The sequence below is a fragment of the Podarcis gaigeae genome (assembly GCF_964106915.1).
Source record: "Podarcis gaigeae genome assembly, chromosome: 2".
Classification (NCBI taxonomy): Eukaryota; Metazoa; Chordata; class Lepidosauria; order Squamata; family Lacertidae; genus Podarcis; species Podarcis gaigeae.
In genome coordinates this window covers 1,498,083-1,513,707 of record NC_139679.1, presented here as the reverse complement: position 1 = coordinate 1,513,707, position 15,625 = coordinate 1,498,083, and the positions used below count along the sequence as shown (strand labels likewise).

Genomic DNA, 15,625 nt, shown 5'->3' with positions numbered 1-15,625 from the left:
TGATATCTGGTTGTTTGTACACACGCACACGCACACACACACACACACACACACACACACACCATATTTTGCGTCAGCAACAACCCAAGATTTCCCAGCTAATTTTCATGTTCTGTTTCTTATGCTACCCTCTGCATCTTCCAACACATTCTGTGCTGCCTGCTTCACTGCAGTGCATGCACCCCCACCATATTTATTGCCCTCATTCTTTTCAGCATTCCAACCCCCCCTCACCATTTTTTCATTTGGAGCCCTCTTCTCCTTGCTTTATGTGCAAATGTCAGCAAGCTCAGCCATTTCCCCCGTCTTCTCCACATCACCTACACTTTCTCTTCCAAAGGTTCCACCTTCCTTGCTGCTGTTCGTTCATGACCCCTCCCCCCTCTCTTTCACAAACACACTTTCACTCTCAGCCAGGGTCATAAAAAATGCAGCAGCCATTTCGCTCCCACCTTTAAGTCTCTCAGCTTGCCATCGGCTGCACACAGCTGGCCGTTCCCAGCAAGTAAGATCTGGCCTTTAAAGTTCAGAGAGCCCAGAAGATGACGCAAGGATTGCCAAAGGCCAGCAGCACTGGCACCTGCATTGTGTCTCACCTTTGGATGTTGACCTGCTTGACCTGTGAAGGCATCCACCAGCATGAGGCTTTCTGTGCAGTGTCTTAACATGCTGCAGGTGGGCAGGCTTGTGAGGCAGGAAGCCTGGCTCCATTTCCACCTGGTCCTTCCACCAAGGTGACCCTTCTCATATTCAATGGTTATAAGAAAGAGAGAGATTAAGAGAGAGAGTTGCTTCTCTACATTGCCCACTCTGTGGAGGAAGGGCTGTGGCCCAGAAGCAGAACATCTGCCTTGCACCTTGCAGGTTCCAGGTCCCAGTTTCAATCCCCGATGACATCTCCTGGTAGGGCTGGGAATGCCTGAAACCCTGCCGAAGCCTGCTGCCAGTCAGTGTAGACAATGCTGAGCTAGATGGACAATGCTTTGACTCAGTGCAAGGAAGATTCCTATGTTCCTATTCATATTTTCACAGACCTCTTTTAATTCCCAATGCCAATGCTTCTCTAGCTATTATGTTCTGCCACTACTGGCAGCCTGCGCCAGGCAATGATTTCTTGAGCTGGTGAAAATTCACTTCTCCAGCCCATCATACCTTTTGTTCTGTTGAAAGTGGACAGGGAAAGTGGTAACATTTGTGGGCTGAGGAAAAATATGGGGTGTCATCCTGGATTTCAGGTTTATATACTCAGGGTGGGGCTGAGGATTGGAAACCGTCAGTAAATCATGTAATTAGCACTAATTAAGTAAGAGCTATAGCTCAGCTGCAGAACCCCTGCTTGGCATCTGCAGGTGGGACTGGGAAGGACCACCCTCTAAAATCCTGGAGAGCCACTGCCAGAGCAGGCAGTGCTATACTAGATGGAGCAACTGTCTAATTCAATACAAGACCAACTTTCTATGTTCTTGCCTTCCTAAGAAAGTCATTTGACTTTCAGGAGGGTTCCTAGCAAACCTACATTGGCAGTCCAAGGGCTTTTGAAACAATATTTTGAAGAATCCCAAAGGATTCTCTGATGTGCAGTTATTGCTATCATGCTCATGCCCTGCTTCTGGGCTTCCCGTAGGCCTCTGGTTAGCTGCTGTGAGAACAGCACGCTGGGTTAGATAAGCCTTTCCTTATGTTCCTGTGGCTCCTGCCACACATTCTCAAAATGGGTCTGTAAGAATGTCTCTTCATAGCCTCTCACTAGGACTTTTATCACCCAAAGGTCACCCACCTTCAAGAGGGGCTCCCGCCTGTACTCTTTGGAATCATGGAGCATTCCACTGGCAGAATTTTGGGATCTGCCTGCAAGTTCTCGCTTCACCACAAGGACATCTGACTGAAGAAGGAAACTGCTGGGAGACTCACACTGCAGGCCAGAGTCCTCTTACTCTTGGCAAGCATGTGATTCCAGAGAGCCAATTCCATGGTGCTGCCTGTTTATAAAACTCTAAGATCTGCTGCACTCTCTTAGAACCAAAGTGGATATGTCACACTGCACTTCTGATTTTCTATGGGTTTTTGTTCTTTTCCTGCACCCTCCTCTCTCTCTCTCTCTTTTTTACTAGTTTGTTGCCCCTTGTGGTTGCTTTGAAAGTTGGGGATGCTCTGGGAAACAGTGTTTCTCCCTTAGCCCTTTTCCTAATGTAAATATTCCTTCCTCTTTCTAAAGCGGCTGCTGTTGGCTACATACAGCAAGAAGGAAGAAAGGCAGGTATGGCACCTGAGAGGGCAATGAAGGAAAGTGTGAAAAGACCTCCATAAGCTGCATCTAGAGTGGTTCTCGGCCTGGCCACTACATTCTTGTGAGAAGCCTCTCGGCTGTGTATGCCTCCAGTCATCTGACCCCTCTGCTCCAGATACTTGCCACCTCTCATCCTGGCAGGGGTGGGGAACTGAGCCTTATCAGTACTAGAACCAGCTTGTTTACTACCCATGTTAGCTATGTCCTACTTCCAGCGTCAGAGGGAGTATTGCTGAGAATGGCGAGAAGAATACCATTGCATTCAGATTCTGCTTCTGGGCTTCCCATGGGATACTGGACTTGGTGAGCTTCCGACCTGTCCAGCAGGGCTATTCTGTTATGTTTAGAGTGTGTATGGTGTAGCTCTTGATGGCATGGAGCATCTGTCCACAGGAGGAAGCTTGCTCTGTCTTGGTAAACATCTACAAGATTCCCATACCAAACCTTTGTAATGGGCTGGGTTCCCCCCTCCTTCAAACTGTGGGTGCAGTTTTCCTTGCTTAGGTCTTGCTCACTATCCCAAATAATGAGGGGTGTTATTTGGGGCTGTAGTGAGGAATCAGGTAGTGTTTTTAAAGTGCTTGGAATGAACCAGAGTTAGCATAAGCATTATTATTGATTTTGAATCTGGGAGGCAAAATATGCCTTGTGCACATTTATGACTCCCTAACCATATTCCAGGAGTTCTGTCATCATTAACAGGCCTGTGGTAAACAAGATAGGAAGCCTTTGATCTTCATTAGGGGAAGGTGAAAGAGAGCAATGCACTGCTTGAATGGAAAGAGAAACTAGCTGATGATATACTACTGTTTTGTAGCACACAAATTTAGGGATGTTGTCAGCCCCTGGCATCTCCAGGCAGTTGCCGAAGCCCCAGAAAGGTCCACTACTGACATATTCCTAGGCTTCCAGGCACCATTTCTTTTTTCAACTGTGTCTTGGAAGATGACTCATCTTCTTGGCTATTTTGAGGTGAAATGGCCATTGCCACAAAAACTCATTTCCCACTCCCACACAATGGCCCAGATGTTGTGTCAACTTCCTCTCACATCCCCCCTGGGACCCAATATAGCAAGGAAGACTCAGAGGAGAGCAAGGTACAGGCTGGTTCACCCAAGGAAGATCTATTAGTACCTTCTCCCATGGCCTCCCTGCCAGAAGAAGGATCCCTTTCTTTCATCTCAGGAGTCATCAACAGCACTTCCTCAGCCTTGCAGAAGCCAGAGGATACAAAATCAAGCAAGAGCCTTTTTAAAAACAGAGCCAGCTCCTACAAGAAGGTGAGATCTTTTCAGGGTAGGACCAGGCTTCTGCTCTTTGCTGAGATGACATCATACATTAGATGCTATAGGAGGCAATAGGGCCACTATGAGCTGCCCATGGTTGTGACTTCCCTGACCCTTGCTTAAAGAGATGTGGCCTGACTCTATCCCAGAGGTTGGCAACCTAAGGCCCATGGGCTGGAAGCGGCCCATGAGGGTCACTTAGCCGGCCCACGACCTGCCCCCAAACCGAGCCGCCCACTCGGCAAGTCCCCGCACGCTGCGCTAAACCAGCGCAGCACAGGGACTCTCTTCCACTGCTCTGGAAATGGCTTCTGTGCATGCCCAGTTGCCAGAAATCATGTCTGCGCATGTCCTCTGCACCAGAAATTGCTTCTGCGCAGGCACAATTTCCAGCATCTGGGCAGGTGCAGACACGATTTCTGGCGTTGCGTTGTGCCGGTCCGGCCCATGGAGGATCTCCGCGGGAGTGATCCGGCCCTTGCCCGGTAAGCCTTGCCAACCCCTGACTCTATCCCTTTCTTCTGAGAGCCTACAGAACAGGATGAAGGGAGGAATGGCTACTGCTACCTAAATACTTTATAGTGGTGACAGTTACTCACCTCCACCAGTGTCCTTCTAGGAGGCAGGGTGCTGACTGGAGCTGCAAGCACCAACAAATAACTCCTTCCCCCTTGAATCCTAGGGTTGGGGTCTACCATTGTAGGTAAGGAAGCCCATTGAACAGCACTTTGCTGAGAACCTTCTCAGTCAGTAGAGCATGAGATTCTTAATCTCAGGGTTGTGGGTTCGAGCCCCACATTGGGCAAAAGATTCCTGCATTGCAAGGGTTTGGGTTAGATGGTCCTCATGGTCCCTTCCAACTCTACACTTCTATGATTCTGTTTTTTTTGTGTGTGTTTTTTAAATATTTATTAGCATTTTCAATAATAAAACAAAAACCAAAATAAACAAAAAATAACCAACATACAAAAATAAAAACACATAATATTTCAATTACTTATTTTCTTTTACCTTATTTCTCAGACCTCCTCACACCTCCCCTTCTTGTATTCCAATTTAAATTGTTAGCTCAGCAAATCCTTATTACTTATTTCTCAACCTTAACTTAATAATTTATTTTAACATATTATTATTTTACTTTTACTCTTTAATCCGTTTCCTCAATTTATTTTGCTAGCCTTATTTTCATTTGATTTAGTTCATTTTAAAAACCAGTTTTGCCTTATCCAAATTTAAACATCAATACTTATACATCAATACTCATTCTTAAAACATTTTCCTAAGATCGACCAATATTCCCTTCCACGAATTTCCCAATTTTCATACCAATAACAAAACAGAATAAAAACAGAACAAATTATAATTATGTCCCCTTTGGATTCCCAAACTCCACCCCCCCTCTCCCGGTTTCAGTCCCCAGCAAGTATCCATCAGTCTCAATCTACTATCAGCCTGGAGATCTCACATCTGAGGCTCTTAGTTCTCTCTCAGTTCCTCTCTGCCGGTCTTTTTGATAGTCCTTAATATTGAACACCAAATCTCGGAGAGGCTCCGGCCCAACAGGATCCATGCTTCTTCCAGCCAGACCTCCATACTTAAAAGTGGAGACTATGGGGTAGTCCAAGTCTTGTTTCTTACTCCTTTCAAAACCAAATGTCCCCAAAGCTCCAACTTCCACCATCAAATTTGTAATCCTTAGGTCTTCAGATGTCAACATTAGGAGATCTTTCCATTTTTCAATCTCCAATTCAGACCAGACTTTCCACATCAAATTTTTATCTTCCTTTGTTGCCATCATGTCAGGCCTCAAGCTCTCCTTTAACACCTGCAGAATTACAGCTCCTCCTTCTTTTTCTTCAAAGACAACATCTATCTTCTTCTCCAAATTCTCAAAGCTCTCCAGTTTCTCTGTTTGCCCAGTTGAATGGGCTTCCTGATTCAAATCCTTATCAAACTCAATGATGTTGTTTACTGTTAAGTCCAGAGTTGTAACATTTGTAGCCAAAACATCAAGTTGGCCTTGTATCTTTCCCAAGAGAACAAATGCTCTGTCCAATTCCGCCTGGATTTTCCCTCCTCCAGCCATTCTTGTAATGTCCCAAAAACCCCTCTAGAGGGATTTCCTTAATATTCCTCAAATCCAAAAGTCAAGTTAGTTTGTATCAGCTCTTCCTTATTTTCAAATTGTAACAAGTATTTTCAAATTGTAACCAGCAGAAACAAGGAAAACAAAGTTCTCTTTTTCCGTCTTGACAGCTGTCAAACTCTTCAATACCTCATCAACAGGCTCTCTCGTGGGGCACTCCCAGGTCCGGGGGGGTGACATTTCAGCTCCCAAAATTAGTTCTTTATCCTCCAGTAAAATTTCTTATACGGCCAAACCGTGAAATTAAAATCTTTAACCAAAAAAAAGGAGAGTTCTCTCGACCCTGGTTAGCAGGTCCTTTGCTTTACATTATTTACAACACGGGGAGGCGGACTTCCTGTTTAAGCCTTCCCCGATCGTGCCTAATTCAAAAAAAATTCTTTAAAGATCCAATTTCCGTATTACTCACGGGTTGTTATTTTAAAGTCCAATTGTTCACAAGAAGAAGTCAGCGCTCTCCGACCATGGCAATGCGGCTTCGCTCCGCAGAAGGAGCAGTCTACTCTCAGCACCGCGCCGCTCACCCCTTCCCCGTTCCAGAGCCTTTAAAAAGGCTCCTTCGCAGCTTGGGGGGTGCAAATGGTGCCCGCCGAGTCACCACGCTCACAGGCTTCACCGCCTGTGATTTTTGAGGGTCCCCGCGTCGCCGCAGCGGCAAGACCCGATCCTGCGGAGCCGATTCCCTCCGGAGCTCAGAGGGAATCCGCCATTAGTCGATCGCGCTAACCCGGAAGTCTCCACACTTCTATGATTCTGTGATTGTCATATGCATGACTATTCCTCAGGTGAGTTTTGCCTAGATCCAGGGATTCCCATTTGTAGTCCACACTTCGTCTGAAGAACTCAGGATTATCTTATTATAGACTCACAGAATCCCATGCAGATGGTTAGGTTGAAAGAGCCAGTGATTGTCACTGCTGAGCACAGAGCACAGAAGCCAAGCCTCCACTCTTCACTTAAGACTGCCTATCCATTGTGAGGTAGACTTCCATATACAGGCAAGAACATTTTGTATCTTATTGCCTTTTTCAGCAGTCCTGCTTTATGGCACTGCATTTCCTCAATTACAGCAGTTTGCTACAGTTTTATTTTGTGTTCTATGTATACACTTATTTTAGGCAGGAATTAGCTGCTGAATCATAATTCAATCAATGAACATGAACAAGGAGGAATCTGAGATGCGCTGACAAAAATTAGTATTCTGCAGGGCTTTTTTTTTCCCCAGCCAAAACTCTGTTCTGGCACCTCTCAGGTGGGTGTCATTGCCATTCTAATAGAACAAGTTCTGGCACCTCTTTTTCTGGATTTTTGTGTTTCATCAAACATGATGTTTTACCGTGGATCTTTCTCTAGTTTGAACTAGAAAATAACATGTCTGAGGGATTTCATCGATCACATTGCAAAATAGGATGCATAATGGAGATCCCTTTTTCTGCAGTGGTGTCTAGTAAGTGGAAGTTCCTGGGAGGTCAGATTGTCTCCCTCATTTTTTGTATTCTGCCATTGATTGAAAATTTTCTTGCTTTAGCCAGCTGTCTGATCACTGCTGCTTACATTTCCTTGGGAATACTTATAGAATTCTAATACTGTTTAACTCTCTGTTGGTTGTTACTTTGTCAATGTTTTAATCTGCTCTTTTGATATTTTCCTGTTGTTGTTCTGATTGGAGAATTGATACTAAATAAACTTGGCGTTAAACCTTCAAAGAATTGTGTCATAAACAATCAAAACAAGTCTCTGTGCCTTTGAGTGCTCAAGGGAAATATCACATGATGAAGAACGCTGTCCTGAAAATGCCCACAAGCTCTCATTCCAACATCATTCCTCTTCCCTCCCCCTCCCCATTTCCTTTTCTGCCATGCCTTCTAGATTGTAATCCTGAAAGCAGGAGCTGCATTATTATTTATTGATTTGTAGGCCATTCTGGAAGCCTTTCCATCTGTAAAGTCAGCAATAAATGGTTTAAATAAAAATCAATAAATTCTTTAATCTTCAAGCTAGATATGACAATAGTTCATGTGCTTGCTTTTTTCAATATATGTTCTTTCCTTGAGCACAGAACTGCTTCCTGGAAATTCATACCAGATTTCATTCTTGATATCTCAATGTTATGAACTAATGCTACACAGGCAAGTAGGTGAATTAAACCAAAAGGTCTCACTTATCTCAGCCAGTTAGTTTCTGGGTAATTGCAGGAATTTATCAGATGCTTTGCTGCTCTCAGGGACAAAGGTGGCGCTGTGGGTTAAACCACAGAACCTAGGACTTGCTGATCAGAAGGTTGGCGGTTTGAATCCCCACGACGGGGTGAGCTCCCGTTGCTCGGTCCCTGCTCCTGCCAACCTCGCAATTCGAAAGCACGTCCAAGTTCATGTAGATAAATAGGTACCGCTCCGGTGGGAAGGTAAACGGCATTTCTGTGCACTGCTCTGGTTTGCCCGAAGCGGCTTAGTCATGCTGGCCACATGCCCCGGAAGCTGTACGCCGGCTCCCTCGGCCAATAAAGGAAGATGAGTGCTGCAACCCCAGACTCAGTCACGACTGGACCTAATGGTCAGGGGTCCCTTTACCTTTACCTTTGCTGCTCTCACATGGCATAGTGTGAAAAGAGGGGTGCTCCTAAGGTCCTGCAGCCCTTGCATGGTAGCAGAATGCCAATGACTGGTTTGCTAGGGTAGGAATGGGAAACCTGCTGCTCTCCAGCTGCTGTATTCCAACTCCCATCAGCCCCAGCCAGCATGGTCAATTGCCAGAGATGGTCATTATGGGATGTTGTATACCAGCATCACCTGGAGGGCCACAGGTTCCAAAGCCCTTTGCTGGTGTCCTTTTATTTCCCCTCTGATTTGTCATTTCCCCACCGGCAGGAACTAAAGGACAAAATGGCAGAGCTGATGCCACTTATCCCTGTGCTGGACCAGTACAAGTCAGACACCCGCACCATCATGCAGCTGAAAGAAGAAGTGAGGAACCTTTCGGGCAGCTTGCTGCAGATCCAGGAAGAGATGGGAGCCTATGATTACGAGGAGCTCCAACAGCGTGTGCTGGTCCTGGAAGCTCGCTTGCATGCTTGCATGCAGAAGCTAGGTGGGTGCTTTTGTGGGTCCTCTTCTCTCTTCCTCTGTGGACTGATTCACAAGCCACCCTCTAAGTGAGGTGGTAGATGTATTCAATCCTCTTTTTGCCTGTTATTGCAGAGTTTGGGAACTTGGGCTCCTGCAGACATTGTTGGACTAAAACTGACCATTGCCTAAGTTGGCTGGGGTGATGGTGGTGAAAGCCAACAACCTCTGAAGACCAACAGGGTCTTCATCCTTGCTCAGGAGCAGTGTTCTTCAACCTCAAGGATGGGGATGGGGATGATGGGAGTTTTAGTTCAACAACTTCCAGGGAGTTCAGGCTGAGGAACAATGTTCTAGTGCCTTTGCCACTCTGGGAGAGCTGTCCCCAACCCTGCCATAGAATTGCTCTTGTTTGTAAGACAAAGGATAGTTGTTGCTCATGCATCTTGTGGCTAAGAAAGAAATGGCAGCTTAAGATTGTCTCAGCGAGAGAGTAGTGGCCATTTTAATCTTTTCCATGTCAATATGTCTGAAGAACTTTCCCTGCTAGTTTAGGCAAAATGTCTGCCTGGTCCAGCACCCTCTTTCTAACAGTAGCCAATCAGGTGCTTCTGGAAAACTTTCAAACAAGGGATGAGGACAATAGCTCCCTGCTTTCCTTTGTATTCAGCATCTAGTTCTCAGAGGCAGACTATTCCTGAAAATGGAGGCTCCATTGTCTGTTGATAGAACTTTCCCATACCATCTTGCCAATGAGGAGCCACTGTCCAAGTCTAAGATTGAAGGGTGAAAGTACTTCTCCCCTGCCATATCTGCATTTCCTTAGGGAATGTTATGAACTTCCCCTGGCTTTAGAGTTGGAACATCCAAAAAGCAGAGCTGAGAGAGGTAAAGCACCACATCCTGAGATGCTGACATTTTATCAACCTCAGATTCTGGCAAGACATACAGATTGCCCCACAGGAACTGGCAATTAGATCTGTTCAGACACATTCAAGGTATTTGCCTGATTTTCCCTGGAGGGAAAACTCAGGCAGAGAGCAGAGCTTTGAACTGGGATCCTGGAATCTGGAGAAAATGAAGGCACTTTGCACACAGATTTGTTTGTGAGCTGATTATCTGGTTTACAGATTAAGCAGACTGAGAGCTCACCAGCTCTGAGCTGCATGTGGGTGACCGCTTCCTCTCTCTGCCTTGCAGCAGAGTTGAGGTAGGAAAAGTCAGGCTCTATTATTATCGATGTTGTTACAGCAGTCATTGTGCAATGACACTTTACAAGCTTGAATAAAGTAATGCCCTATTGTAAGCTTGGAAAACTTTAACACTAGGAGAATGATAACACATACATCTGTAACAATATAAAGAGCAAAGGGGAGAGAAAAGACACCTGGCTGAAAACGGAAGCATCAGCCAAGTGCATTTTCTCCTAAGCCTGAATTTCGCAGCCTGCAATCAAGCCAAATAACAGACAACAGGAGTGCACCCCAGCGATCGACAGGACGGCAAATGCATTTAATAAAGATGAACTAAGCACAGCATGTATCAATCCACTTCCCTACCAGTCAGTGCAATGGAGGTATTTTCTGTGCCTCCTCCACCTCCTCTCCCCTCCTCACTTGGCAAACCATTTTGGAGCCATTTTTTGTGCCTGCAGAGTTGCCTGTTCCTTGCACTGTTTTTGGCTAAATGTTGGAGGAAGACTGGTCCTCCCTTGGCACCTTAGCAACCAAGGCCTGAAGTGGAAGGCTACACCCAGATGAGCAAAAGCCTGCCATTGGATGGGAGGGCATCTAGGCTCTCACTACCAGACATAGAACTCAAACTCCCAGCTCGGTTTCTGCCAGAGACTTTAATGCTTAAATCAGTGCAGGTACATGAGCAAGGCATGGTTACAAGGTATACCAGGTGCACAAGAGGATTAGATACTTGTTTATCCAACAGGCAGTGGTGTAGCATGTGTTGGCAGCACCCAGGCTAGGGCAAGGATTGCGGCTCCTAACCCCCTTGCAGGCATTGTTCGGGAGGCAACATGCAGACTTGGCTGTGCCTTCAGTGGCTGCTGCTCATGGAGATTGCCTGCTAGTGGCCACGTTTGCCCTCTCAGCTCAATGAGCTCCCAGCAGGAGTAGCAGCTGGTGCTCCTTGGTGGGCTTAGCAGCTACAGCAGGTCTAAGAGGAAGGACACAGAGAGCAGGCAGAGGCACCAAGTGCAGCTCTTCCCTGGCCACCTTTCCTGGCCATGTAGTGTGTGGGCTGGTGCTGGTGGGTCTTGGGCAAGCAGACAGCTCTCCTCTCTGTGCTCCCTCTGTGAGGTGTGCACTTCACCAAAGGACACATACTGGGACGGAGACCCTGGGGAAGAACTGGTGCAGGCCAGGAAAAGTCAGGGCTCCATCCAGCAGGAGTTCCACCTGGGGCGGAACATCCCTTTGCCTGTTAGGGGAAGGGGATGCCACCACAGCCCCAAAGGCCTGGCCCAGCACAGCTCACCTACCCACAGCTCTGGAAGCTGGCAGTCATGTGGCCTTGGCAAAGGGAGCCTGTCGTGGGGGTGCCAGGTTGTGCCCCCTCAGAATTCTGCATCCAGGACCACAGCCTCCCTCACCCCCATGCTATGCCCCTGCCAGCAAGCAATATGCTTGTTGCACCTTCTGTTTGAAGGAGAGGAAGACATGGCACTTAGCATGGCAACAACCTGTGCCCCAAGACTGGGCAAGGAAGCAGGTACTTCTCTGAGTGGGCTGAGCTTGTAAGGTCTATTCATGAGGTGGAGCAGCTCAGCATCTGATTTGCTCTCAATAGGCTCCTTCTCTGAAGGGGCTCATCCCTGACAGGGGGAGGCACTGGGGGCAGTTCTATGTCAGGAGGGATCAGACTAGGGGTGTCCAGTTGGACCAGAGTAGAACAATCCTCTGCTACCCCAATTGGCTGGATCAAGCTCATCATATTACACACTCCTGCCAATCCATTTCCTAGATTTCTTTGGGTCTTGCCAACACTTCCTCCGTTCCAGTAGGACTCCACCTCTCTGATCTCCACCCATTATTCCTCAGGATGAGACTACCTCCTTCATGACACTTTCATATGGGTCTCATGACAGAGAGTACCCCAGCCTCAGAAGCTCACTTATGGCAGAAAATGAGGAAATCATACATCTGAATGTTCCCCCGCAGGTATAAATTTCCCACTCGTGAAGAGATGCCAGAGAGAAATCTAGGTTAAAACCTCCCTCTCTCCCTTCTCTCTCCTCCAGCTGCACTTGGAATTGGAACAGCCCAGGAAGGGCTGTACCATATACTGATGCTGCATGTTTGAGCCGGATGTAATGTGGGTAATGTTGATAGAACCTTTATAAAGGGCAAAGCCAGTTCTGTGTGCTGAAATCTAAATGCAACCCATGGGGGTATCTGGAGCAAATTCTTGCCTCTATTAGCTGCTACACCATATGTTTTTCTTTTCCAGGCAGCAGCTGCCGTGAGCTCTCTTGGGCTCGTGAGCTCAGACTGTTTTGCTGCACTGCTGATACCTTGCGAATAATAATCTGGGTGTCATGTGGGCCTTACTGCTGTGCTGAACAGAAAATAAAAGATGCAGAGATGTCAGAATATCACTAGGGTGCACTTATCAGAGGGGCAATTCAGATGAGTCGCCACACATCCAGCTTGCAATGCATCTCACGTTTACCGCATTACTGCAAAGTGCTGGGAAAATGGGTGGAAGAGAATCCGCAGGGCAAATGTGCATCTTCATTTGCGGCCTGTGGGTTCTGCTGCTGATTCAGTGGTATGGTCGCTTAACCAAGAGCTGAATTATCACAGAGCATACAGTGCACAGTCTGGACACATTGAACTCATTCAAATATGGCATTGAAGAATTCTGAATGCTTTTGGAATTCAACTATGAGAGGCTGTGGTTTTCTAAATTGGAAAAAAAAAAATGTTTTGTTCATGTTAAGCCAACAGTGTTCATCATGCAGTAATATCAGTGCTGAAATAAGGCTCGGGGGGGGGGGGTTGAGCAGGAACTCAGGGGAACTGAGTTCCCTTAACCTTTTAAAATTAAATATCCCCCCCTGTGGGGGCTGGAATGGATATACACCCAATGCCTGAGCCAAAAATCCATCTATATTTGTAATCAATAAAGTTGTGGCCTTTTCTAATCCAGACGATTGCCTGCTTGAGTTTATTAATCATTCACATTTAGCCACTGCACGGGGGGGGGGGGGGTGGCACTGCAATTGGGCCCAAACAAACAAACTTTTGTCCCCTCACAAAAGAACAGTGATTTGTCCAGGGCGACTCATGGATCCCATAGCCAAAGAGGAATCTTTTCTTCCTTGGCCAATGAGACCTGCTTCCAGCTTTTCCCTTCTCACAGGTCCTCTAAGCCTCTCATCCCTCTCTGTTTTGTACTTCAGGGTGTGGAAAGCTTACAGGGGTAAGCAACCCCATCACCATCCGGGCATCAGGCTCCAGATTTGGCTCTTGGATGACGGACACCATGGCCCCAAGTTCTGACAGCCGGGTGAGTGCATGAGAGACAAAATTCCCCTAGGCTCACTTATTTAGAATCAAGGATGAATTGCTCTCAGGAGACTCTGGAGCTGCTCGTAAGTGGGGTTGCTGGCTTGTATGTCAACAGCCTACAACCCAGAAGGCTAATGTTTTGTTTAAACCTAGCACAAATATAAATTAGAAGAGTTTGGATTTGATATCCTGCTTTATCACTACCCTAAGGAGTCTCAAAGCGGCTAACAATCTCCTTTTTCCTCCCTCCCTCACAACAAACACTCTGTGAGGTGAGGAGCAAACTATAGTTCAGAATTTTTTGTGGGGGAGCTATGGTATAAATGTGCTTTAAATGTATAGTGCGGACATAAATTGAGAGGGGGAAATGGCCTAGTGGCTCAGCAGTGGAGGTATTGGGCTGGATTGAGATCTTATCTCAACTGAAAAGGTGAAAGATTTATACAATCTGTTGAGTAGTCAGAGGATTATCTCTTATCTTTCCACCTTCCCAATGCATCCCCAATTATCAACCTTTTTGTAAAAGAGGGTTTGGGAGTGGCCTGGAAAACAGAGCTTCCTCCTGTCTAAAAGGTAAAGGTAAAGGGACCCCTAGCTCTTTTTCCTGGTCACACCAAAAGCTGACAGAGAAGCTGGCTGTTTAAACAAACACACACAGTTTTCCAACATAAGTATGGGATGACTAAGTCAGCATCTTTTATAACTTAATTTACATTGGTTTTGCAGTTCAGCTTAATTGATGCTCAGTGAGAAATGTACGGGTTTGAAAGTGGCCAATGTGGTCCCTAGGATGTTCAGAATCCCTATTGTAGGCAAAAATTGAAAAATGGGATAGCAGAAATGTTAACGGTTGGAAATTAGTCTGGTAATAAGAAGCCTAAGCATAGGAGAGAGATGAATTGTTTTTAAACTCCCATGTATGTGAAGCCGATTAAGTGATGTTGTGTGGCTGTCCCTGTGCTCCTCGAGGAGACAGGGCAGGACTACAATCTTAGTGTCATCATTTATCATGAGAATTATAGTAAATTGAGTATAATGAAAATTATGAGTAAAAGATTTTCCGCTGAATTTGAAATTTAATTTATCTGCTGAAACTTAATTTGTCTCTCCAGTTTCACGTGAGATTTATAGCACTGGATTTGCAGAATTAAAAATATACCATCCCTTGCAGCATTTAAACTGGAAACTTATTGCAGTGGCTTGGGCCTCTCCCACATACGCGAGACGACTCCGGCAGTTAATTATTCCAGATTTCTTAGTCAAATCAAAAGGTCCCATTCGGAGCTCCGCTAATCTCTGTCTTCCTCAGAAAGCACAGTTGCCCCCTCTTCCCCCGACAGGGAACCCCCACCTTCTCTCCCTGTCCTGATTGCGCTTCTGAGTCTACGAGATTTGGGAGAGGGCGCGCCCTGCACCCCTGTGCCTGTGTCCCTGTCTGAGCTGACAAGCTGCCCTCTCCTTCTCCCTGTGTCCAGAGACCAAGTTCCGGCCGCTTCCCCTCCCTCTGCACCCCACTCTCGCCTCTTCTCTCTCGGCCTTCCTTCTCATTCCCTCTCAGTGAAGGAACGGAGCTGACACTTCTATATATTGATTAAGGCTGCCCCAGCAGGCGGAGTTCCCCTCTTTATCTTCTACAAAATAATCAGGCAACAGACTGTATTGTAAACATGAAAAATGTAACATTTACTTACATAATAGTCTTGCTCAGGACTCAGCAGTGAGCAATTAGAAATACAAGACAGGCAAAGCTACTTCTAATTACTTTTAAAATATGTGGTTGAGATTGAAGATGGTGCTTGGGCTTGGGAGAGCACAGACCTTGCGTAGTATCCCTATAGCTGCATGACGAGAAAAAAAACTGTTCCTCAGGTGGGAGGAAGTTAAAAAAATTAAGAGCCATTATATTTTTCCTGCTTGTGCAAGTAGAGGATGTTACCTCATAAAGTGCCCTCTAGGAATTCAGGAGCCCTTTGAGTCTTAACCCCTTCATATTCCTGTTTAGAAAAACATATTGGCCCTTTTGACTGAAGTTTTCCTCACAATTCTGTGGTCTTAGTTATTTGGGTCAATCAGAAGATCTGTCTTGAGGATTATTCCACTTTGTGGGAGGGGGGTTGAGTAGATGACAATATGGTACCTTCCACTTTTGTAATTCCAGTGTATCGTTCTACTTGCTTCTTTGTCTTTCAAGTTACATGTAAAAGAAGCTTATCTCCAGTTCATACAAGAACATGTGAATGAGGTTCACTATGGTCAGTAGTCTCTGGGTGAATGTAGCAGCTGAGGGTTCCAATAGCTGTGATAGCGACCTGCACTAC

General features: G+C 46.1%; 1 protein-coding gene across 5 annotated transcripts in view; it reads left to right on the top strand.

The window, feature by feature from the left end:
- OLFM2 (olfactomedin 2) overlaps positions 1-15,625 on the top strand; it is a 191,375-nt gene that overhangs the window by 168,874 nt on the left and 6,876 nt on the right. For all 5 annotated transcript variants that reach the window (XM_083729214.1, XM_083729212.1, XM_083729213.1 and 2 more), the window contains exons 4-5: positions 8,587-8,806; positions 13,199-13,305. In XM_083729214.1, coding sequence (XP_083585340.1) covers positions 8,587-8,806; positions 13,199-13,305 — 327 coding nt within the window. The remainder of the gene's footprint in view (positions 1-8,586; positions 8,807-13,198; positions 13,306-15,625) is intronic.